Genomic DNA, 23,165 nt, shown 5'->3' with positions numbered 1-23,165 from the left:
TGTTGGCCAGAGGCCGACTCTCATCCTTTGGGACTTACTGAAACAGTCATACTTTGTGTAAATGGAAACAATCAATTATTTCCTCTTAAGCTTAAAGAACAATCTTTCAGGGACTTAATTATCACTTATTAGGAAAGGAGCCTCAGATAGAAATACAGAAGGCTGAGAGCAGCTGTATCTACCCAGGAAAGAGTCAGCAAGTAGGAATGCCTGCTGCATGCCTTCTGTTCAGCAGGACTGCTGCAGCCCTGTCATCACAGCCTGGTAGTTGAAGCCAGAATGATGGATGGATGGATGGATAGATAGATAGATAGATAGATAGATAGATAGATAGATAGATAGATAGTGCTGCAGGGAAACCTATGAGAGTTTATAACACCATGGAGACCAAGGTTGAGAGCCACTGACCAGCCACTTATCAGTGACCCACAGCATGAGTTCCTGACTATGGATCGTCTGTCATCATCTTTATACCTGCTCTGCCTGTGTGCTGTAAGGATCTGCTGATGGAAACTTGGGAAGTGTGACGACAGGTAAGACACTGGATGGGGAGTCCTTTTCCTTCTTAGAAACATAAGCAAGGTAGATTAGTTCTGTCTTGTTTAGTATTTCCTAGAGTTTGGACATAGCCTGAACTGAAATTCGCTGGGTTTTTTTGTTTGTTTGTTTCTTGTTGCTACTGCTGTTGTTGCTTTTGAGGCAGGGTTTCATGCATCGTACATTGACCTTAAACTTGTTTTGTAGCCAAGGATGACCCTTAACTCCTATTCTGCCTGCCTCTACCACTCAAGTGCTCAGGTTCCAGACAGGTACAAAGTGCCTGAATTTACTCTTGAGATAATAGACAGGCAAGATCAGAAGTTCAAGGCCACCTTGCATCAAAAAAAAATTAAAATAAAATAAATAAATAATAAAATAAAACAAAATGGCTCTTGCATCTTATATACCAGGAAATTCTTTATTTTTCATATGATTTTAGTATACATAACCTAATTTGTTGGATGTTTTTTCCAATTAATTGTCTCTAGCTTTAGTTATTTGCCCTTGAAAGCATATTAAGTCACTCCTCCCATGCCCAGCCTCTTTAGCTTTAGGAGCAAAGTTCGGAAATTTTACATCTCACTACCTAATCCTGGAAGAGCCTTAAATTGCTGGTATAGACTTCGAGAGATGCTCTTTTCTGAGTCCCTTTCTCAACTCAAACTCTGTCTCAATCTCTTTTGTGCTGCTGTGAGGGAATCCCCGAATCTGGATAATTTATAAACAACAGATTTATTACAACTTAGATGACTAAGAGGTTGAGAATTGAGGAGTGGTGTCTGCAGAGCGTCCACTTGCTGCAGAAGGCACCCAACAACGAGTGAGAAGGGCTGTAGTAGTACTTTCTAGTCAGGACCGCCAGCCTGCAAATAATGCCACAGAGACTTATTACTGATTATGAAAGCTCAGCCCTAGGTTAGGCTTGTTCCTAGCTAGTTCTTATAACCTAAATTAACCCATGTCTTTTAATCTAAGGCTCATTACCTTATCTCCACACTGCTGATCCTGCTTCCTCCGCATCTGGCTGGAGACTCCCCCTTTCTTCTTCCCAGAGTTCTCTCTCTGACCAGAAGTCCCGCCTATATTCTCCTGTCTAGCTATTGGCCGTTCAGTTTTTTATTACACCAATCACAGCAATACATCTTCACACTGTGTACAAATATCCCACATGTCTCCCTTTTTGTCTAAATAAAAAGGAAAGGTTTTAACTCTAACATAGTAAAACTACACACAACTAGAACTATCAGGTAAGAATTACATTCACAATGTCCAGTCCATTTGTATTTGGCATATTCAGAGAAAATACTCTATTATATATCCTATCTTGATGAATCTAAAGTTTTATATCTAAACCACTTTCTATCATAACTTGTATTGCTGTCCTAAAAATATCTTTTTAGACCTTAAAACATTGTCTTAAACAATTTGAACTTTTATGTCTTTAAACCTTTAAAAACTTTATATCTTTTTTGTAAGTTTTTTAAAAATTTGGTAACCAAGAAAATGGTATAACTATCTAGTCTTCAACCTCCATCAGAGATCCAAGAAGGATAAAATATTACCTGAGTAAACAGAAAGTGCATAGTAAACTTCCAAAACTATAGAAAAAAGCAGAGACATCTGGCTGTCTAGATAGTCACCCCAAGTTTCCTCTGTAATGTTGGGGCATCCGTTATTAGCCTACAGACTTTGAATATCTGACAGACTTTTCTGTGAAGCAGGAATTTTGAAGGACCATCCTACCTTGTCTTGACAAAGTTTGGCAGTCATCTTCTTTTGTGTCCTGCTTGTCCAATTTGAACAGCATGCTGTCAGCAGTCAAGGCAAGGACAGTTTCTTTGCCCAGTTGCTAACTTTGTCACAAAGAAAGCAAACTCCATATGGAGGTTCTTCAATGCCCATCAATCCTTTTTTGAAATAACTTAGTGTTGCAGGAGCAGACATGTCTTACTGTCATGAAAAGTCTTATGTTATTAAAATATCTTAAATGCCATATTCTGCAGGTCTCTGAAGTGTTTGAGTATTTGAAGACCACCTATATATCTAAATTAGATTTGTTTAATCTTGAAAACATACTTAACATAGCTACCTGTATTTCTTAGTTATCCTAAATAGTTTATAGTTATAGCTTTTAAGGACTAGAAATTTAACATTACATTGTTAAATGAGCAGCATAGGTACAATACCTTAAACAAGAGTGGAAACATATATACAGTGTGTTAAAAGAAAAATAACCTTAAATTTGTATCACTATGCAAAAATCCATACCAATGTAAAATATTTGAGGATAATAGTTGGTTTTATTGTTTGAAAAAGGATTCAACAATCTACCCTTCTATCCTAGCATTTCTATATTCTCCCATTTTTAAATCTTTTTAGAAAAAGATCCCTGAATCTAACCTCCTTTGTTTAGTTTTTTTCCTCTAACCATAACCAGTAACATCTTGTAACCAACCCCCCTAGACAATGACGAACATCCATTACCCACCAAATGACCAAAACCCCCCATCCCACCTCTTGGAAATGGGAGCATTGTGTTCTCTAGACTGTTGTCTCAGGGTGATGGCATCTTTAGGGGACCCAGAGAAAATTGGGGTAATGGTCAAGTCCTGGGAGAACTAGCTGTGTTATTTTTTCTTTAGTCTTGGTATAATGGCAAGGTTTATATGAAGTCTTGGCTGGAGTAGTCTGTGAGGCTGAACCATCTCAGCCAGCAGCTTTGAAGTTCTGAATGCAGAATTTTGAGGAAACTACAACAGAGACCTTCTGAGAGGCTGGACTATCTGGGCTACTTGTTTTCATTGGTGTTTGGTCCTTTTCTTCATTTTGAAAACACATCAACTTTTAAAGGTAACATGTGTACCTACATTAACACAAGTATGGAATGTGTAGTGTGAGCAAGTCTGCTAAAGATTTTTTTGTCCTATGTTTGGGCAGGTAAAAGGCATCTGTCAACTGTGTAAGTCCATTTGGAATGCATAACCAAACTGTAATGTAAACCTCTATTCATGCCGTATGAAAGGATGACATGTAATAAGTCATGAGGACTCTGTAGCCAACAAGATTTGTCATGTCTCATCCAGTCTCATCCCGTGTTGAGGGATCAGCATTTATCTCAGCTGTCCTGTTTCCTGGTTTCTTCCTCCCATCTGTAGCCAACATCCTCAGAGGTCTCCCCCCAGTCAAATCTGATCTTGATTAACTTTGAAGGAATTGATAGCTTTTTGTTACCTGTGGAAATAAAAGCACAACCTCTCTCCTTTTGTAATATATTTTCCCAACTTCCATTCTGAAGTCAAGATATCCCTAAAATATCTGGGCTTAATATCATAAGTCCCTTTCATAATCCAGTGTCTCGCAGCAGCTGCCTTTTTCTGTTCATTAGCATTTCAAAGCTTCAAAATTAACAAAGCACAATATAAGGTGCAAGTTCCCTGTGTTATAATAGTTCCCAACCCTATGTGGCTTATTATTTTCATATTACTTTACTCTCTCTTTAAAGACTTTATTGTTTTTAAACTATTTTTATGACTGTCTATACCCATTTTCTTTTCTTTCTTCAGCAACTAAATACCATTTCAAGCATATTGTACCTTTTTTAAGGTTTTCTGTGTCTGGACCTGGCTTTCTGTGTGTCTGTAAATTTCTCTGACCACATTAAAACTGTCTGCCTGCAATTTTGCTTAGCACATGGCACTGGCGGCTAATGCAAACCTGCAAGCAGCCGCTCAGAGCCATGCCTATTATGCCATGACCATCGGCCTGTCTGAGAGACTGTGGAACTAGGAAGCTACGTCTGGCTCCTTGTCCAGACCCTCTTTTAGCTTTCCCAGGCCCTATGTTTGGATATTTAAACTCCACGCTGGACACCATATGTAATAGTCCTTTGAAAAAGTAGAAGATGCTGTTGTGTATGAAGGGAGCCCAAGAGTCTTGTAGCAGACAAGGACTTAAGAGCAGTGTTTACAGTATGAGTGTCATAGACCATCATACCAGCAGCACCTTGCTGTTAGAGGGTATGTGCACACACACTTCACAACACACTGTGTGTGCTTAGAAAATACTGTTATAATCCTGTTTGCTTAAAAAATCTGTGTGTTCTACCAACATGTGTTGAGTAAGCTGTATACTAAGTGGTAGGTGCTAGAGATGGAGAAGACAGACATTATAAATGTGGAATATCTTTTTCTAGTTCATTTTGTAAGCTTTAGCATCCCACCTTTCTTTCTCTCTGTGTCTCGTGCATTATAATGTACATAACTCTTTACATTATCCACACTTTATATAAAGTATATGACTCCTTACATTATATATAGTTACATTATATATATATGACATAGCTCTTCCCTATTTAGTATTGCTTCTTAACATTACAATTGTTGACACACATGGCTTAGTATTTTTTATTTTTTAAATGTATTCTTTTTCATTCTGCAATGTGTACCTTTAAGGCATCCACTCCCATACAATAACATGTATTTAACTTTACTGCAGTTTATAGCATAGTAAACAAAGCTACCAGGACATCCAGGGCCATGTGGGGGAATGTGTCACTCACATAGGTGAACACAGTGGGGCGGAGCGGAGCTTAGTCCCTTCTCCTGTCAGATTCTCCTTCAGAGTGGCCACTTGCAATGATTCTCTCAGCAGCTGTTTATAAATGATGTCTTTCTCTACGACTCAGCAATATTTGATGTTGCCAGAATTTCACTTTTTGGCAGCTTAGTGGTTGAAGTGTCCGCTTTTGTCCCTTGTTGACAGTCTCTGAAGAGTCTTGTCCTGCAATCCTGGATGTACAGCAAGGTGGTGCTGAAATCCTATCCAACTTCCCATAAAAGAGAATACACAACCAGTAATAGCTTGCATTTGTTCTTTTTAATATGAGCAGATCTTCAAATATACTCATGGACAAAATTATTAAGCTGACTTACTTATTCTTTCAACAAATATTTACTAAGCATTTTATATGAGACACTAGGATTACAAAGATAAAAAGGTTGTCATCTCTGACATCAGAGTGCTCTTATCCCAGGGCTAGAAACAGTATCTAAGCCAGTAGTGCCTACAGATGCAATAATATAGAGCAAATGTTGTAGAAACCACAGGAATATGGAGTAATGTCATGTAATTCTCTTAATTGTTGGGAAGTCAGTGTGAGGAAGGTACATGCCATCTCGAATGTTTAATAAACACATCATAGTACGCTCTGTCCCACCCCACCTTAGTGTAGTCCATGGGAGAAGCCCCAGGAGTTGGGCTATGGCAAGGATTAATGAGAGAGAACTTGTCTTTGTCCTCATGTGGGAACACGGATGAAGTGGACCTGCAAAATCTACTAATGGCACTGTATTAGTTACTTTTCCTATTGCTCTCCTAAGTCCCCTGGTCAAAGCTGTTTGGGGAAGGAAGGGTTTGTTTGGGCTCGCAGTTCCAGAGGAACTCCATCATGGCAGGGAGAGCATGGCAGTGGGAGCATGAGGCCCCAGACCACATCGTGCTGGCAGTCAGGAAGGAGTAATGAATGGCTGCGCTTAGCTCGCTTTCTCCTTTTTATTCAGTCCAGGATGAATGCCATGGGATGCCGCTGCTCACATTTAAGGTCCTCCCCACAGTCAATCTAGGTCATCCCTCAAAGCCTTGCCCAGAGGCTTGTTGCCTAGGGGATTCTAGATCCTGTCATGTTGACTGACAGTCAGTATTAACCACCACCCCTCCTCCACTGGTGAGCAGTTTCCCAATAGCTGACTGTGCAAAACACCTTGCACGCCGAAGCTGTGGACATAAAGGAAATGTACGCCATGGTTCTCACTCATTGGAAACTGGATCCAGATGGGGAGACAAGACAGCTCATATTTAGTAACATCTAGATAGGATTTCTAAGGAGAAAAGGAAACCAACTTTGACAGTGCTTTTATTCAGCCTGCTAAAAAGGAGTGGAGATTTTAATCCCCAGAGAAATGTCTAAGAGAAAGCAGTATGGAATCATGACTTTATCCAGATATCCATCTATGGTTTTGGAGCAAAACTGATATTGCGAGCCAGGTGTGGATATCCATGCCTATAGTCTCAGCTCCTGAGCAGGCTGGGGTAAGAGGGTCACTGGGATTTGTGTGTTTGCGATTAATCTGGGCAACATAGCAACACCCCATCTGCGTGAGAGTGCATTTGTTAAGCTCTTATACATAACTGTATAGTAAGCATTGAGCATACCTTTAAATGTTGAGAGGGGAGGACTGAGAGAAGGTTGTTAATACACCGGTTAGAGGGCTGGAGAGATGACTCAACTGTTAAGACCACTTGGTTTTCTTGCAAAAGATCTGGGTTCGGTTCCCAGAACCCACGTGGTGGCTCAACACTGTCTGTAACTTCAGTTCCAGAGGCTGCAACACCCTCTTCTGGCCCTGAGGGTACTGAACATGTGTTATACGTACATATGTCCAAACTAAATACTTACACACATAAAACAAATCTCTTTAAACACACACACACACACACACACACACACACACCTCAACACAAGTCACCCTTTTAACTTTACTTTTAAGTATCTGTTTGGGGGGCTAGGTAAATGGCTCAGCAGTCAAGAGTGCTTGCTGCTGCCCTTCATTAAGTGGCTCACAACTGCCTGAGACTCCAGCTTCAGGGCGTCGGATCCCCTCTTCTGGCTTGTGTAGACACTCACACATGAAGCTGATAAATCTTTCATGTTTGTCATGTTTTCTAGGTCAGGAAGTCGTTTTCAAGTGCCTCGGGGAAGGAATTCTAGAGAAAGCCTTTCAGGGATACAATGCTTGTATTTTTGCGTATGGCCAGACAGGTAAGATGTAGCTTTTATTGCAGCCGACCTTATAAAGAGAAGTGCTTGGAAGGGTGTAGGTCGGGGACGAGTGCTTTCTTAACATGTGCAAAATCCCGGGTTTAACCACAGCCCTTAATTAAAATGATAAATAAATGAGTGTTTCTTTTGTCTGTTTGTGGTAGTAGGGATTGAACCCAGGACCTCTTGTGTGCTAAGCATGAATTGTGTTCCACTGAGCTACACCCACACCTTAAATAGAATTTCCTCACATTTGAAAGGCAGGAGAAACTTGTGAAACCCAGAAATATTCTCCTGATGTTTTGGACTGAACTGAGTCATGTAATCAAAAGTATCCTGCTTTTTGAAAATGCATCAGTTCTGGTAATTGCCTAACTTCAGGGTTAATGAGTGTAGCTAGTTCCAAACCATTAAGTGTCATTTTCCTAAATCATAGTCTTAACCCGGATTTGAACTGGAAAGCTAATCACCAGTTTCTCAGTATAAATGTCTTAGGTGAATCAATACAAAAATTTTTAGAATCCCCCACTACTACGCCTTCCACATGGGCACAAAAATGATGCCGGATTGTACACCGAGGCAGGTGGAGTAATTGGTCAAGTCGGGCAGACCCAGAACATAGCTGTGGCCCAGCTATTATCACTCTGAGCTGTTGCTCTTTCAAAGTGGAAGTGAATAATAATAAAAGCACTTGCTCCTACTGTGTCACACACAGCTTCAAGAATCCAGGAAGAAAGTGCAGATGATGTAGTGTGTGGTAAGCCCAGCCATGACACACTGTTTGTATTGCTTAGTGGACAGCGGGATTTTACTGTGTATGCAATGTTGTATCCCTGTGGAACTTTATCCAGAATTAAGAAAACGGCTCATCCTGTAAAAGGCTTGCCGTGTAGGCATGTGAACTTCACTTTAATCGCCAGAATCCATATAGTAAAACATGGGCATGGTTGCATGCACTTAGAATTTGGTGCGTCAGAGGCAGAGTCAAGCAGGCTCCTGGAGTTTGATGGCCAGTCTGACTCGTGTAACTGGCAAGCTCTGGGGCCAGAGAGAGACCTTGCCTCCAATGACAAGGATGGCAGAGAAGGGATGACACCCGAAGTTGACCTCTGCTCTCCACACACATGGGCACTTGTGCACAAGTTCATCACACACACAACACTTTGCATACTACTGAGAGGACAGGTGGAACTTTAGCAGGCTTGCTCTCCAAAGATGCATTTGTTGTGATTGCATTCCTAGACAGTCATTTCTACATAATGTACCAACCTTTCAGAAATAAATTGGAAGTTCCAATATGAAGGAGACAAGAGTAACTGAACAGCTGTTGTTCAGGGGTCTGGGTTTGAGGTCAATTTTTTCTGTATTGCTTTTGCTTTCAAGCAAGAGCGTGTTGCTTTGCCTCCCATCCTTCCATCTCCTGCTTGCTGTTTTCCAGGCTCCGGAAAGTCCTTCTCCATGATGGGTCATGCTGAGCAGCTAGGCCTTATCCCCAGGCTCTGCTGTGCCCTGTTTAAAAGGATCTCTTTGGAGCAGAATGAGTCCCAGACCTTTAAAGTCGAAGTATCGTATATGGAAATTTATAATGAGAAGGTTCGGGACCTCTTGGACCCCAAGGGGTAAGTGGGCACCTAGAATTTATAAAGCTTGAGTATAGGAAGAATAAAGGGGAATGATCTTAGAATTAAAATTGCAGCAAGGGCGTGTGACATATCTGAGCCATTGGTCACTGCTCTGGTGTCAGTTTGTGTACTGAGAAGGAGGAGCTTCCCCAAACTCGTCACTGTGTCACTTATATGCAGTTTATCCTAAACTGTCATGTAAAGTTACTCACATCACCGTGTGAAAAGATGTTTTGACTACTGGTGTTAGTTTTTGTCACCAGGGAGAATTCATTAAAACTAAATTATAGGAGCTAGAGAGATGGTTCAGTGGCTAAGAAAGCCGGCTTCTCTTCCGGAGGACCCAGGTTCCAGTCCCAGCACCTACAAGGTGGCTAACAATCATCTATAATTCCAATCCCAAGGGATCTGTCGCCCTTTTCTGGCATCTGAGGGTGCTGTATACGCATGGTGCATAGACATGCATTCAGGGAAGTATACATAAAATAAAAATAAAGTGAAGTAAATATGAATTAAAGAGTTGAGTGATATGGTGCATGCCTATAATCCCAGCATTCGGAGGCTGAAGCACGGGGATTACTGTTTGAGGCCATCGTGGGCTGCATAGTGAGTTCTGGACCAGAGTTATGTAGTGAGACCCTGTCTCAAAGGAACAACAGAACACTGTGTTCTAATTACACAGTAGTCCTTGCATTCATAAATTGTAGCTCTGAATTGGAAGTTAACTAGTGGGAGGATTACAGCCATTGCTCCTTCTCTGGTTATGTTGGGAGTATGCAGGGAGCTCTTTAAGGGTCTTGATTGGCTTGAGTTCACATCCCCATTCTAAATGTTTTGGGAGACCCCGGTGAAACCCAGGCATCTACATCTTTCAAAAACTAGGTGATGCTGGATGTGGTGGCACACGCCTTTAGTCTCAGCACTGAGGAAGCAGAGGCTGGTGGATCTATGAGTTTGGAGCCAACCTGGTCTACAGAGCAAGTTCCAGGACAGTCAGGGCTACACAGAGACACCTTGTTTTGAGAAATCTAAACAAACCAAACAAAACAAAAAACTTAAGTGTTAAAATCTAGGTGAGTTTGATTCATAAATTCTTTTCTTTTTTTATCTTTTTGTTTTTTTTTTTTTTTTTGAGACACAGTTTCTCTCTGTAGCTTTATAGACCAGGCTGTCCTCGAACTCACAGAGATCCACCTGCCTCTCCTTCCTGAGTGCTTGGATTAAAGGCAGCTCCATCCCCCCCACCCCCGACTTATAAATTCTTTTTTGCCCCAGGCAAAAGTTTTCATTGATTATAAGTAATTAATTGGAAAAAATATAGAAAGCATGTGTGTGTGTGTGTGTGTGTGTGTGTGTGTGTATCTTATGGACTATAAGAAATAAAGTTGACATTTAATCATAGCACTCACAAATAACCTTAGTTAACACCCGAGCACATCTCCCTGCTGTGTTTCAGATCTGTGCCTTGTGTGGATATGCTCGCATCCTTGGGTATTTTATAATAGCAGTCCAGTGTCCTGAGTTTCCTGTGTAACTTGATGACCACTTTCTCCATCAGTAAATACTTCTCAGTTGTCTGAGCAGCTGTGCCATATGTAACATTCCTGCCCACTTTCCACTCCTGTGCTCTCAAATGAAAGCAAGCTTTTAACAGTTATATTATAGACATCAAGAACGTTCCCAGTCACGGAAAAGTTTGTGTCTACTCAAAAGAGTTACTCACTGCTTATACAAAGGAATGTTTGTGAGAATAACAAAATCAATCCCTGCCTACTCACCACTTGTCTTAGAAAATGGAACCTGACCAGTAATTCTTAATCTCCCTATGTGTCCCCCTAGAGATTTATTCCTTTACCTGCCAATCCCCAAGTCACCTGCTATAAGGAATATTATATTTACCATTCTCCTTCTCTTCTGCAGCATTTAGCCATGATTTTGTACAACCTTTAACTTTGTATAAACAGCACCAGCATATATTCATGCCATTAGTTTTTATATATGGGACAATGATGTGATAGCTTTGGCTATTGTTTAATATCCATTGTGTGATCACAGTTTGTTCTTTTTCTCATCACTTGCATGGTGTCACATTTCCTCCGTCTAGTGCTGCTCTGAGTCCTCATAGGCAGGCTTCCTGGCACATAGGTCCAGGAGTTTCTAGAAGGTTCATCTGCAGATAGGACTGGAGTCACAAGATAAGGAGGCTCTTGCTTCATTAAATAGAGCACCAACGGTATGCAGGAATTCCAGATATCAGCCTGAGGGCCCCTTGAGAGTATGCTAGCTTACTCCTTGCTATTGAGAGCATCACAGAATTTGGCTGGTAAGGAGAATGAGCCCACTACTGGGGTGTATACATGACAGTAGCTATCTTGAAGATCAAATTTTTGGTCTCTGAGTCCAACAGAGTTGCTATAGTGATGTTGAATTCTCATCCTCAAATGTGAGATTAAAGGGAAGAGCTTAAAAAATGCTTCAGAAACTTTGCCAAGACTTTCAGAAGCACCAGGGATTTCCCACATCTGAGAGGCGCCAAGCATTAACTCTTTGAAAGGTGATTAAACACCCTGTGGCATGAAAGAGATGGCACCTACAGTACAGGAAGAATCTAATAGCTCTGAGTCTTAAACCTCATTGGTCTGATAAATATCTCAGATGGCTCCCAAATCAGAGGTAACCATTCAGTATTCTTAAGAGCCCTAAAGAGGCAGTGAGATGGCTCACGGGACTTGCTGCTGGGCCCAGCAACGTGAATTTGATCCAGGGATCCATGTGGTAAAAGGAGAGAAACCACTTCCCTCTGACATCATATGTGTACCATCTCAGACAGACAGACAGACAGACAGACAGACAGACAGACAGACACACACACACACACACACACACACACACACACATTAATTAGAGCCGCCAAAATTGTCATCAGCAGAGCCAGTTCAAATATCGGACATCAGTGGCTACAATTGTGTTATTATCGGACTTTCTGTATAAAATATCCAGCATTCAGCCAACACAAATCAGTGAAACTTGAAAAAGTAAATTAAAGTTAAAAATATTTTATTATTGTTCAGTATTTGCTCAAATTTTTTAACCTTAAGAGAGAAAAAAAAAAAACAATGAAGCTAGGTAGGTGGGGAGAATATGGGAGGAGTTGGGGAGGGGAGAGAATATGATCAAAATATTTTGTTTGGAATTCTCAAGAGAATAAATAAACCTATCAGAAAGAATTTAAGATGTTCTTGATATAGAATGTACAGGCTTCTCCATCTATTCACACAGGAGAACCAAGCCTAGGCTTAGCTGCTCTGACTTTTCTTGGGACGAGAGAGATGTTTTAAAATAGTATTGACGTTTGAAATCAGGGTCAAATGCATTTCTCGTGTGGGATGCTGCTTTGCTAGGCCATGACTATTAGAGTACCTTGTAATTTCTGAAAACCCTTGGAAACTGTAATCTGAATTTCCAAATGCTTAAGCAGTTCCCAGTGTGTAAGATTCACTCACTCTGATTCTTCTCCTACAGGAGTAGGCAATCTCTTAAGGTCCGAGAGCATAAGGTCCTGGGGCCGTATGTAGATGGGCTGTCACAGCTGGCTGTCACCAGCTTTGAGGTAAGAGTCTTTTTTTTTAATATCATTAAAGAAGAAAAGGCAGTAAGTCAGGATAGGTGATGCTGAGCCTGTTTTTGTATGGATGTGTGATAGCATACTGATGCCATTCACAGCCTCAGACATACAGACCGGCACAGCCAGGGAGAAATACCATTCCCACACACTTCTGGCTGTGAAGAGTTGTGAAGCCGGAAAGTCAGGCGGTCAGGTTTCTGAGTGTTTCCTTCTTGCCTCTGTTGAACCGTCTCCCCAACATGGCCACTGACATCCTTTGAACAAATCTGATAGTCTATATGATATTTGGTGGTTGGCTAATCCCTTCTTGTAGGCAGACCCTGCTTTGACTTCTAATGCTCTTTGCTCTGCTGCCCCCTGTTTTTCTGAATCACTCCTTTATCCAACGATTGATCCATGTTCCTCCCAGCCCTTGACTTTTATACCCAGATGTACTACTTCTATTTCTACAGTCATTAACCTGGATCCAAGTCTTGTAGCACAGATTGTTAATTCTTTGCTGGAGAATGCTGATGAATGAGAGAATGAATAGATGAACAAACCCCTATATTTTCTTACAATAGATATATAAGAGATGTAGGAGACCCATGGTCATCTGAGACTAAGTAGAGCTAAAATGAGAATCCGTGTCCAACTATTTAAATAAAAACATATTGTGTTTCTTGAGTTAGACTTGGACTCATTCATGACTTTAAATGCACTGAGGTTTTGATGAGAATAAACAGCCCTTCCGGCTCAGTGGTGTCCAGTCAGCACTTTGACAAAGCTAGCGGCAATGGAGCTGGGTCCCTGACATCTTGTCACTTACTCCCAACAGCCAGGAAACTCCTTTTGCACCTGAGTGCTGTCTCCCCCAGCCCCCCACCCCCGCCCCAGATACGGGGAATCTCAGGTGACCTCCATCAGCATCTTGGTGTGTGGAGAGTTTCTTTCATAGCATTCATTCAGCAAATGTCTTCCAAGAGCACACAGGCTCCAGGCATGTACTATGAGTGAGGATACAAAGATAACAGAGAAAGTCCCCTGCTCTTGCAGAGCCACAGTTGTCAGCAGAGGGAGTTGGATAGCAGGGGACAGGCAGCCACACCACGGTGACAGGCACAGGAGAGTTGGAATTAAATGAGGTGACTTGTTCTTGAGCGTGTATAGTGCTCAGTAAGGGTCTGCTCTTCTGGGGATGGGTAAAGGAACAAGTGAGGTGTGAGTAGGGCAAGAAGAGAGCTAGAGCAGAGAAGGAAGAAGGCTCTCTGTAGGGAGGAGGCTCAAGCCGCACTGTGCGGAAGAGGCTGGCTGTCTCTGTGGAAGGGTACGGCCAAGGCACAGGATCATACTGAACACAGCCCTGGGGTGCCGGATGCACCTCCATGTCTGCTCATAGTACTTTCTTTGCCTCTAGGACATTGAGTCATTGATGTCTGAGGGAAATAAGTCTCGAACAGTAGCTGCAACCAACATGAATGAAGAGAGCAGCCGCTCGCATGCTGTGTTCAACATCATCATCACACAGACGCTGTATGACCTGCAGTCTGGGGTGAGGGACAAGGTGGAGCCTTCCGAGGTTGGGGAGCTCTGAGTGTAAACAGGGGAAGTATTTCACGACTGGGTTCAGAGGCTGAGAACTGTGTGTTGTCGTCTTGCCATTTGTGCTACTTAAGTCACCTAGGTTGTTAGGCCTTCCTTTTGTACCAGCACTTTTAAATCGAATTTTTCAGGACTGGAGATATAGTTCAGTTGGTAGAGTGCTTGCCTAGCATACATAAAGCCCTTAGTTCGATTCTCCAGTGCTACATGAAACCTAGAGGCAGGAAGATCAGAAGTCCAAAGCCATCCTCTACTTCTTCAGACTCCATTTAATAAATAAATAAATAAATAAATAAATAACACAAAAAACATTGATTTTGTGTGTAAACATCCTAACCAGCATGATAATATCACCATATGACTTTCAAATATGTATTCTTTCTTATTAAAATTTCCCTAAAAACAATCAAGTCTACTTCATGGCTACTGTGAGATGTTACAAAAGGAACTACAACATTTGATTCAAAAATCCACATCTCAGAAAGGTAGAATTTGACCCAAATGCAAAGGAGCTTCATGTGTTCATATTTCCTCCAAGGTGCATAAAACCTCTAGCTTCCAACTGCCTTGGAAGTACTTGCAACTGTCCTAGCAGTCTGGACTTCTAACTGTTCTGGAAGTACTTCTGTCTGTAAATGGAGTTCTTAATTGGTCTCAATAATAAAAACCTGGAGCCAGATACAGAGGAAAATGCTGAGAGATCAGAGAGAAGAAGGAGCAAGCCAAGGCCACCTTTACCTCATTAGCTTCCCAGTGGAAGAGAGCGAGTTCCTGTTTCTTCCCACTTAAATTCTCCCTCCACCAACCCATCTCACTTCCTGTTTCCGCCCAGCCATCTCACTTCCTGTCTGTTTGTACAGACTCCAGACCCCTAAGGTTAGCTAGTGGCAAGCTCCATCCTCTGATCTTCAGACAAGCTTTATTTGTGCAAGCAAGATATCACCACAGCTGCCTTGGATATCTGGAAAACTTTCTCCCGAGCTGCAGAGCAGAATATTTTAAGTTTTGACTTAGGGGCTCAGGAGATGGCTTAGTGGGAAAAACCCAAGCCACATAAACACCGGGGCCAGAGTTTGGATTCCATAGCCCACGTCAAGTCAAATGGCAGTGCACATCTGGAATCCTATAATGAAATGACAGGAGAGAACAGAGATGGAGCATCCGCAGAAGCCTGTGGACCCGCTAGCCTGGACCACTGCAGCTAACAAGGGAGATCCTGCCTCAGCGGTGTGGAATTCATGTGTATGTACCACACATACATGCACAGTAAAAAGATTTAAAATTTCCTCTTTGAGGAAGTGACTCGCTGGCCAAGATAACTGCGATTAATATCCTCAGCCCTTTGTGGTGTTGTGGATCACAGCGCTGATAAAAACGGCAGTACCCGTGTGGCTTTCCCTCATGTCTGCTGTTTCTCTCTTATTTCCTCCTATTAGAACTCAGGGGAGAAAGTCAGTAAGGTGAGCCTGGTAGACCTGGCAGGAAGCGAGAGAGTGTCGAAGACAGGAGCTGCAGGCGAGCGGCTGAAAGAAGGCAGCAACATTAACAAGTAAGGTGATTGGAGCGACTTGGGTGACAAGGTTGTTTGCTTTGAGTTTGGGGGGCTGGTTGCATTGTGAGGAACCAGGGGTTCTAATGCAAAGCTGCTTAAGCGCCTGTAACTTTAGTAAGCCCGGTGGAGACAAACGCAGTCTGACATTGTTCCAGTGCATGACATGTGTTGAAGTAAAGTCATGCGGTATAGCCCAGCCACACCCCTGCCAAGTGGAACAGTGCCTATGTGTATTGTCATGTGGACAGCTGGTCCCCAGCTCAGGGTGCCTGCAGTAGTAGTTAAGTTTTCTTGTCGCTTTGATTATAACAGTGTGTGGGGGCTCACAGTTAAAAGTCCATCGTGGCAGAGAGCATGGGGACAGGAGTAGTGCCCTGGCTGCGGCTATGGGAGCTGGCTGGCTTTCTTTGGGATGGATGGAGGGCAGAACACGGCCTTAAACCTCAAGGCCTAATCCCCAGGGCTCTGCCTCCTGAAGGTTCACACAGCAGCACCATCTGGGGACCAAATGTTCAAGCACATTCCAGCCCGAATGGTTCAACTTGGGATTTCCCAGGTTTTCTGGGAAGATGTGTAGTCTGATTCTGTACTGCAGGCTGAGTAGATGATGGCAACCCACAGCTCACTGGAGAGACACATCCAACACTACACAGTGTGCTGGGTTGCTAAGCCGCAGCGCTGGTTAGGGTGTATGTGTTAACTGTGACCTTGACTCAGAGTTTCTGGCTGAAGCAGCTTTATCTGGAGCTAACCCCATTGCAAGTCAGGGAACGCCGGCAATACCATCTTGGGTAAACGTCAAACTTGATGTTATAGGACAAGACTGTATCACAGAAAAGCCTGCCTTAAATGCCTTTGTAAAGCTGATGCTGTTTGTGTATGAGTGATGTAGATGAGTCTAAAGGTTACTGAGTAATATCACCCTGGACTGGAGTGCGTGCGTGCGTGCGTGCGTGCGTGTGTGTTGCTTTGCAAAGTCTGAGAGAAAGCATAGTGGTAGGATTCGGGTTGGAGTTTTCCAACAAGGAGGAACCTAAGAAGGCAGGACTCAGTCTGCAGGATCCCAATGGCTCATGCCATGAGAAGGCACGCAGGAGGAAGTCCTCTCCAAATTGAAAGGGAAGAGGCTTTATATCCTAGAGTTCATCACATATCCACTGTTTAATAGCTGTATGTATCCTGGGCAAATGACGTAGTCACTCTGCCTCATTTTCTTCATCTAACAAAAGGAGGTTAAAGAGTAGCTGCTTCCTCAGATTGTTGAAGATTAAAATGCCATCATGTATTTAGAACTATGCCTGGTGTGTGGTTTGTACTAAATAAATACTAATTACATCAGTAGTGTTTTTCTAATTAGCATAATTGCTATTCTTATCCCAAGTTCTAACAAAAAAATAGTTTATAGCTGTTATCTCTTTCTGATGATTAATTGTAATTTGAGGTCTTGTCTTGAACAGAGTGTGACAACGGAAATATATTCAGGAGCATGTTCCTGCAGCTTGGCATTTTAGCATCAGACTGGCACAGAGAGTTAGAAAAAACCAGATGTGGAGTATCACCCCTTTATCAGGCCAGAACAGCTGCACACAGTGAAGAGTCTCTCCTTTTTAGGGGTTTTACCTCCCAGTCATCCTTTCTGGGGCTCTGATAAGGAGGGCTTTGTTTTGCTTCATGACAAGACATCACAGGAGGCCCCGGTGGCCCTGCAGCTCTTCTTCCCAAGAGCCCAGTAAAGGGCGGGAAAGCAGAGACAGGAGCAGGGTGTGTGTGTGTGTGTGTGTGTGTGTGTGTGTGTGTGTGTGTGTGTGCGTGCGTGCGTGTTTATGTGCACACGCAAGTGTGGAAGGGTCCCCTGGAGTTGACATTATAGGCAGTTGTGAGCCACCGTGTGGGTGCTGGGAATTGAACCCACCTCCTCCAGTAGAGCAGCCAGTGTCTTAACCTCTGAGCCATCTCTCCAGCCCTAACCCACCCTCAGCATTGCAAGCTGGATTTCGTATCTTTGTTTGGCTGATGAGTAAACTCAGCCAGATAGCAATCAGGTAGTTAACCTGAGGTCATTGAACCCGAAATGTGGTACTTGGGGTTGACCATGGGAAAGCTCCATCAGCTGTGTGTTGTTTTCCTAGAAGAGTCTGTTTCTTAGGTTCTAGCATGGAGCCTGATGATGTCCCTTATATTTTGATACTATGTTATTTAGAAATCCTGACTGGAACAAATTGGATTCTCCCAGGGCTGGGTGGTAACATTGTTTAGATCCCCTAACAACTTTTGTATAATGACCTATGAGTTCTCCTAGCATCCTACCCTTTTCCTAACTTACACACCAAGGTCCCTGACCAATGGAGTGTGTAGGCCTTCCTGCTGCCTTGTGAGGTGAGACCTCTGTGTTCAGTGTTCTCTGTAGCTCTTTTGTATAGGACACAGAGCTGGTCATTTTGTGTCTGTTGATATAACAGGTAGTTTAAAGACTCGTAAACTGATGTTTGGAAATGAAAGTCCATCAAATATGAGTTATAATGGACTCTGTGCCATCCCTGCAATGCATGCTGGGAATGCAGAAGGACTTGAAACACCATGATAGCTCCGCACTGTGAAGTCCAAACCTGTGTGTGTGTTACAAGGCAAAGGGCTTTGGCAGTTGTAATTAGGGCCAGATCGTTGAGATATAGAGATCATCCAAGTGGACCCTATGTGTCAAAGCATCCTTACAAATCAAAGAGGGAGAGAGGTGGGCCTGAGACACAGCAAGAAAGTAAGAGACATGACTTTGGCTCTGCTTGAAGAAACGTGAGTTGTGAATGAGGGTGGTATGTAGAAGGTGGGAGATGATAGAGTGTGGAGGCTTCCTAGAGCTTTCCCAGGTAATGCAGATCCACCAACGCCTTGGCCTTAGTCCAGTGGTGTGCAGTCTGGGTTTCTAATCTCCAGAGCTGTTCAATTATAAAGCCATGTGGATTTAAGCCATGACATCTATGGTGACAACAGGGTCGTGACCCTTGAGGGAGCCTTTGAGTCAGGTGAGAAAGAGCACCACCACTCCAGAAGCAGAAGGCACAGGGATTTTTCTTGACTAGGCCAAATCAAGACCACTCCAGTCTTATGATGTAGCCTCCAGACTATAGCTCTAGACTGTTTCTACATAGACTGTCTTTATTTACTCACATCATGGATATTTCATATTTATTATGGAGACTGTCCAAGATCTATCCAGGGGTCCCGCAGTGTATATAACGAATAGAGAATTCTGAAATATTCCAAATTTCAAGACACATACATGCTCAAGGATCTCAGATACAGACTTGAACTTAGAAGACCTGTTTTAGCAACTGAGTGATGATTAGGTACTGTTTAGAACACAGGCGGAGTAAGTTGCAACCCTGGCCTTGGGAAGTAGAGTGGAAATAGCTTTGGAGCTGCTGTGTTGGTACAGAGATTGCCATAGAAACATGTGAAGAGCAGTGAGAAGCCAGCAGAGGTGAATCACAGCTGACTGGGAGTGGTCAAAATGGGCTTCCAGGGGAGACCCTGCAATTTCCTGGTTATCCAGACCGACCATGTGACCTTCCCTCGATTTCCTCCTCTGTAAAAAACTTGACTCAGGAAGCTGTCAGTCATGTACTTCCTGTGAAGATTCAGCCAGTGGTTTCTCATTAGGTACTTAGGGCAGTGGCTGGCATATAGGAAGCTGAGTGTGTGCTAGCAATGTTTAATAAGATTAAATTGTTCATAGTCCCACAGAGGGCTTTCTAAGCCTCATGATCAGTGACCAGCCCGGATGCTAAAGCTAAAGAAATCGCTGATGTGTTTCCTAATTGTGCTCTCAGCCTCTCGGCGGGCTTCTTCCTATGCAGCATCAATAATCCTCTTAAGCAGGCCTGTCAGCAGCTTCACAGGGACTTCAGTGTCTGCCTAATGCACTGCAGATCCAGGGGCGTCACCTCTCCCAAAGCACTTAAGTGCTATAAAGTGTGTGGCACTCCTTTCGTGTGAGGAATGGAGGCGCCAAGGCAGTGTGTGGCTGCACTGTCCAGGAGCGAGGGGATGTAGCTCATGTGTAGACATTCTTCCTGGGGAGCCAGGGTGACAGGTTGTCTGTCAGAATGCCAGGCTGCAACTCCACCTGTCCAGCGAAAGTGGCATGGAGAAGCCATTTCCTTGCTGCTGGACTCTGGCTGCCTCCGTTTCTCCACAAACTGGCTCAGTTCATGGAGCACTCTTCCTAAGGCTCCCAGACTTGGACCATGTTCTCCACCTATTCCTAGTCTTGTCTCCGTCTCTTCTGTTGTGGTAAAACATCTGCATATCCCCATCACCCCATTTACTCTGGAGGCTAGGGTAGGAAGACACAAGTTCAAGGCTTTTGTGGGCTACAGAGTGAGTTGAGGGCTAACTCACAACTCAGTAAGGCTGTCTTAGAAGACAAAGAGAAAAGTGGCTCACCCTGGGCAAGGCCCCCAGTTCAGCCCCCAGTTCTGCAAAACTAAATAATAAAATAACAATGATAATAGTCCATTAGTATTTCCAAAATTGGATTCTACTCAAGAAACAGTCAAACATATTACTTGTATGATTAGGTCATACAACTTTTTTTAACTTAAAAGCTTAATAGCAATCTTTTCATTTTTCCCTCTTGAATACTTTTCCTGGTTCATGCTCATTTTGTTACGGAAGAGCCTGAGCCACAAGCCCACTGCCCACGAGTTCGAGCCTTTCCCTGACTGCCTGTCCTCTTGCTGACAGCTGAGAATGACTGTTACATGGTCTGTGTTTCGTTCCTTGACTGCTTCCCATGTACTTTTAAGAGGATTGGCTTCTGTGATCGTTCTCAATTGGTCACTGTCAACGTCAGAGTGGACAGTGTGACTGGAGCATGGCATCAAGGAAGGTGTGAGTGGCCGCTCCTTCTCTCACTGTTCTGGGCTTTCCACTCACAGGCAGACTCCTGGAATAACTGTTCAACTTCTCCAGGGCTCTTCATCTCCAGGTCCCTTGTTTCCTTTGCAAAACTTTTTTTAAACTTTCTTTTTATTTATTCTTTGTGTGTTTCACATCATGTGTCTCGGTCCCATTCATTTCCCCATCCCCTCCTATCCGCCCTCTGCCTTTGCAACCTCCCCCCACAAAATAAAATTCAAGAGAAAAGAAGAAAAAGGAAAAAAATCTCATTGTGGAAGCTGTCATGTGACACAGTGGGTCATCTTTGCAAAACTTTTTGACCCACCATTGCACTTCACTCCTTGGCAATTCCTGGGCCAGCTGCTGTGTTGATGCTGTGAGGTGGTCCAGATGATCTATTGATGCTTCAAGATGTCTCAGCTGCCTGTCCACTCATTTTGAGCTTGCATAAGAAAGTTCCTCCCATTTGCTTTTTGTCTAACATCATTTCCAAGTTATAAAATAAATATAAAAATCTATAGCAAGAAATAAGTAACCAGTGAAAAAAGAAATGTCCATTAAAATGATATTCATACATTCCCTAAGAATGTATTCCAGTATCAGACACCCAGTTTCAACAATGCAGAAATCTATTGGCTAGGGAAGAATTCTGGTGATGAAAGTTTTAAGGTATAGGGAAAAAAAAGAAAAGAAATGGAATGGCAACTCAAATTCCCTTCATCCATTATATTTACTACAGCAACCTTCATTCTGCCTTTAATCCTCCGTAGTTTTGTTGTTGTTGTTGTTGTTGTTCATTTGTTTGTTTGTTTGTTTTGTTTTTCAAGACAGGGTTTCTCTGTGTTGTTTTGGAGCCTGTCCTGGAACTCGATTTGTAGACTAGGCTGGCCTCGAACTCAGAGAGATCCACCTGCCTCTGCCTCCCAAGTGCTGGGATTAAAGGCATGTGCCACCATGCCCAGCTCCCTAGTTGGTTTTGTCTTTATTTTTTTTTTAATTTATTTCTGTCCATGTCTGCATCCAAGTCCATGTCCCTGCACAGTCCTATGAGTGCAGGTGCCCACAGAGGCCAGAAGAGGGCTTGGTTGCAAGTCTCCTGGGGATTCTTCACAGGAGAGGATGTGCTTATCCCCGAGTGACTTCTCGAGCCCCTGCTTGTTTTCTTTTTGATTCCAGCTTCTCTGTTATTATGTATTAGTAGGTTTTTAATTTTGGTACTTTTAAGTAGCAATGTTTGAGGAGAGACTGTGGGTGGACCTCAAAAAAAAAAAAAAAAAAACAGCTCGTGAGACCCTGCATCCACCCCCAGTGCCACCAAAAGCCCAATGGAAACAAGCCAGGACTGTTTATAAATGTTGTCCCAAACTAAGGTTCTTCCTTCCGCTGCATCCAGCTCCTCCCAATTCCCATCCTGCTCAAGAACTAGTAAGAGATCTGAAGATTAGGAGTTTCCTAACAGCAGACTAGGAGATGGGTAGACTTGAAAAGAGCTGTGGAGTAAGTGTCATCTGACACTGAGCAACAGCTGCTGCTCTGGCCGCAGCCGCCTACTGCGTCCCCACCGCTGCCTTTGGCCGCCAGCCTGAGACAGCGCTCGTTCAAATCCACCACACAAGTTAAGCACCAAAGCACTGCCAACGTTTCTCAGAAAGTAGCCTGTGTCAGATGGCCCGGAAAGCTTGTCAGATGCAGGTGGTTGAGTCCTGCTGGAGTTCACCCTTCAGCAGGCTGGGGTAGGGTCTGAGAGAGTCTGCATTTCTGATAAGTTCCCAAAGATGATGATGGTGGTGATGGTTGAAGTCCCAGGACTGTGCTTTGTTAATGATGAGCCTAGACAGCTGAATATGGGCATCCTTGGGTATTGTCAGCTGCAAGTTCTCAAGTGTGTTTGTGTGTGTGTGTGTGTGTGTGTGTGTGTGTGTGTGTGTGTGTATGTGTGTGTGTGTGTGCGCGCGCGTGTAGGACCCTGAGAGAATTTTGTCTGATTTAGTAGTTCTGGGGAGGCTTCTGGGATTTTCTTAAAAGCCCTTGACCCATGCTCCTCTCAGTAACCAAGTCTGGTGCTGTGCTCCATTTGCACAAATCTTCACTTTTGTGAAACTGTGTTAACCCAACACTGAATCACATCACCAGCTTTAAACACTAAGTTACGGGGAGGGCGGGTGTTCTGCAAGAAGCAAGAGCAGAGCCCTGAGTAGCCCAAATTTGACCTCAAAATTAAGTAATCCAGATTTTAATATTTGGAGTGAATTGGTACTTTCTAGTATGATTTTATAATTGCATGTTTTGAGGTTTTAAAATGTACATTTTAGGAAATCTGCAATTAGGCATATTTTCTTATAGAAATTCCAAATTCATTATTTTATGTTAATGGGTTATTTTTTCTTTGTTCTTGACTTCTGGGAAAATTATTGGAAATTTAACATACTGTTGACTTTAACTGTTCTGCATCTTTTATTCTTGCTGTCTAGAAAGATGGTTATTTTATAAAAACAAATATCCACAAAGCCTAATTTCATTCGTTTTGTG

The 23,165-nt window shown here is 43.0% G+C and overlaps 1 protein-coding gene across 8 annotated transcripts in view; it reads left to right on the top strand.

The window, feature by feature from the left end:
* The window catches only part of Kif13a (kinesin family member 13A), a 189,044-nt gene that overhangs the window by 99,313 nt on the left and 66,566 nt on the right, over window positions 1–23,165 (top strand). For all 8 annotated transcript variants that reach the window (XM_035442953.1, XM_035442951.1, XM_035442952.1 and 5 more), the window contains 5 exons: window positions 7,265–7,357; window positions 8,796–8,976; window positions 12,502–12,589; window positions 14,001–14,135; window positions 15,622–15,734. In XM_035442953.1, coding sequence (XP_035298844.1) covers window positions 7,265–7,357; window positions 8,796–8,976; window positions 12,502–12,589; window positions 14,001–14,135; window positions 15,622–15,734 — 610 coding nt within the window. The remainder of the gene's footprint in view (window positions 1–7,264; window positions 7,358–8,795; window positions 8,977–12,501; window positions 12,590–14,000; window positions 14,136–15,621; window positions 15,735–23,165) is intronic.

Source organism: Cricetulus griseus, chromosome 3 (genome assembly GCF_003668045.3).
Source record: "Cricetulus griseus strain 17A/GY chromosome 3, alternate assembly CriGri-PICRH-1.0, whole genome shotgun sequence".
Taxonomy (NCBI): Eukaryota; Metazoa; Chordata; class Mammalia; order Rodentia; family Cricetidae; genus Cricetulus; species Cricetulus griseus.
Note: the sequence above shows the minus strand (reverse complement) of the source record. Positions and strands in the feature narration are given on the sequence as shown.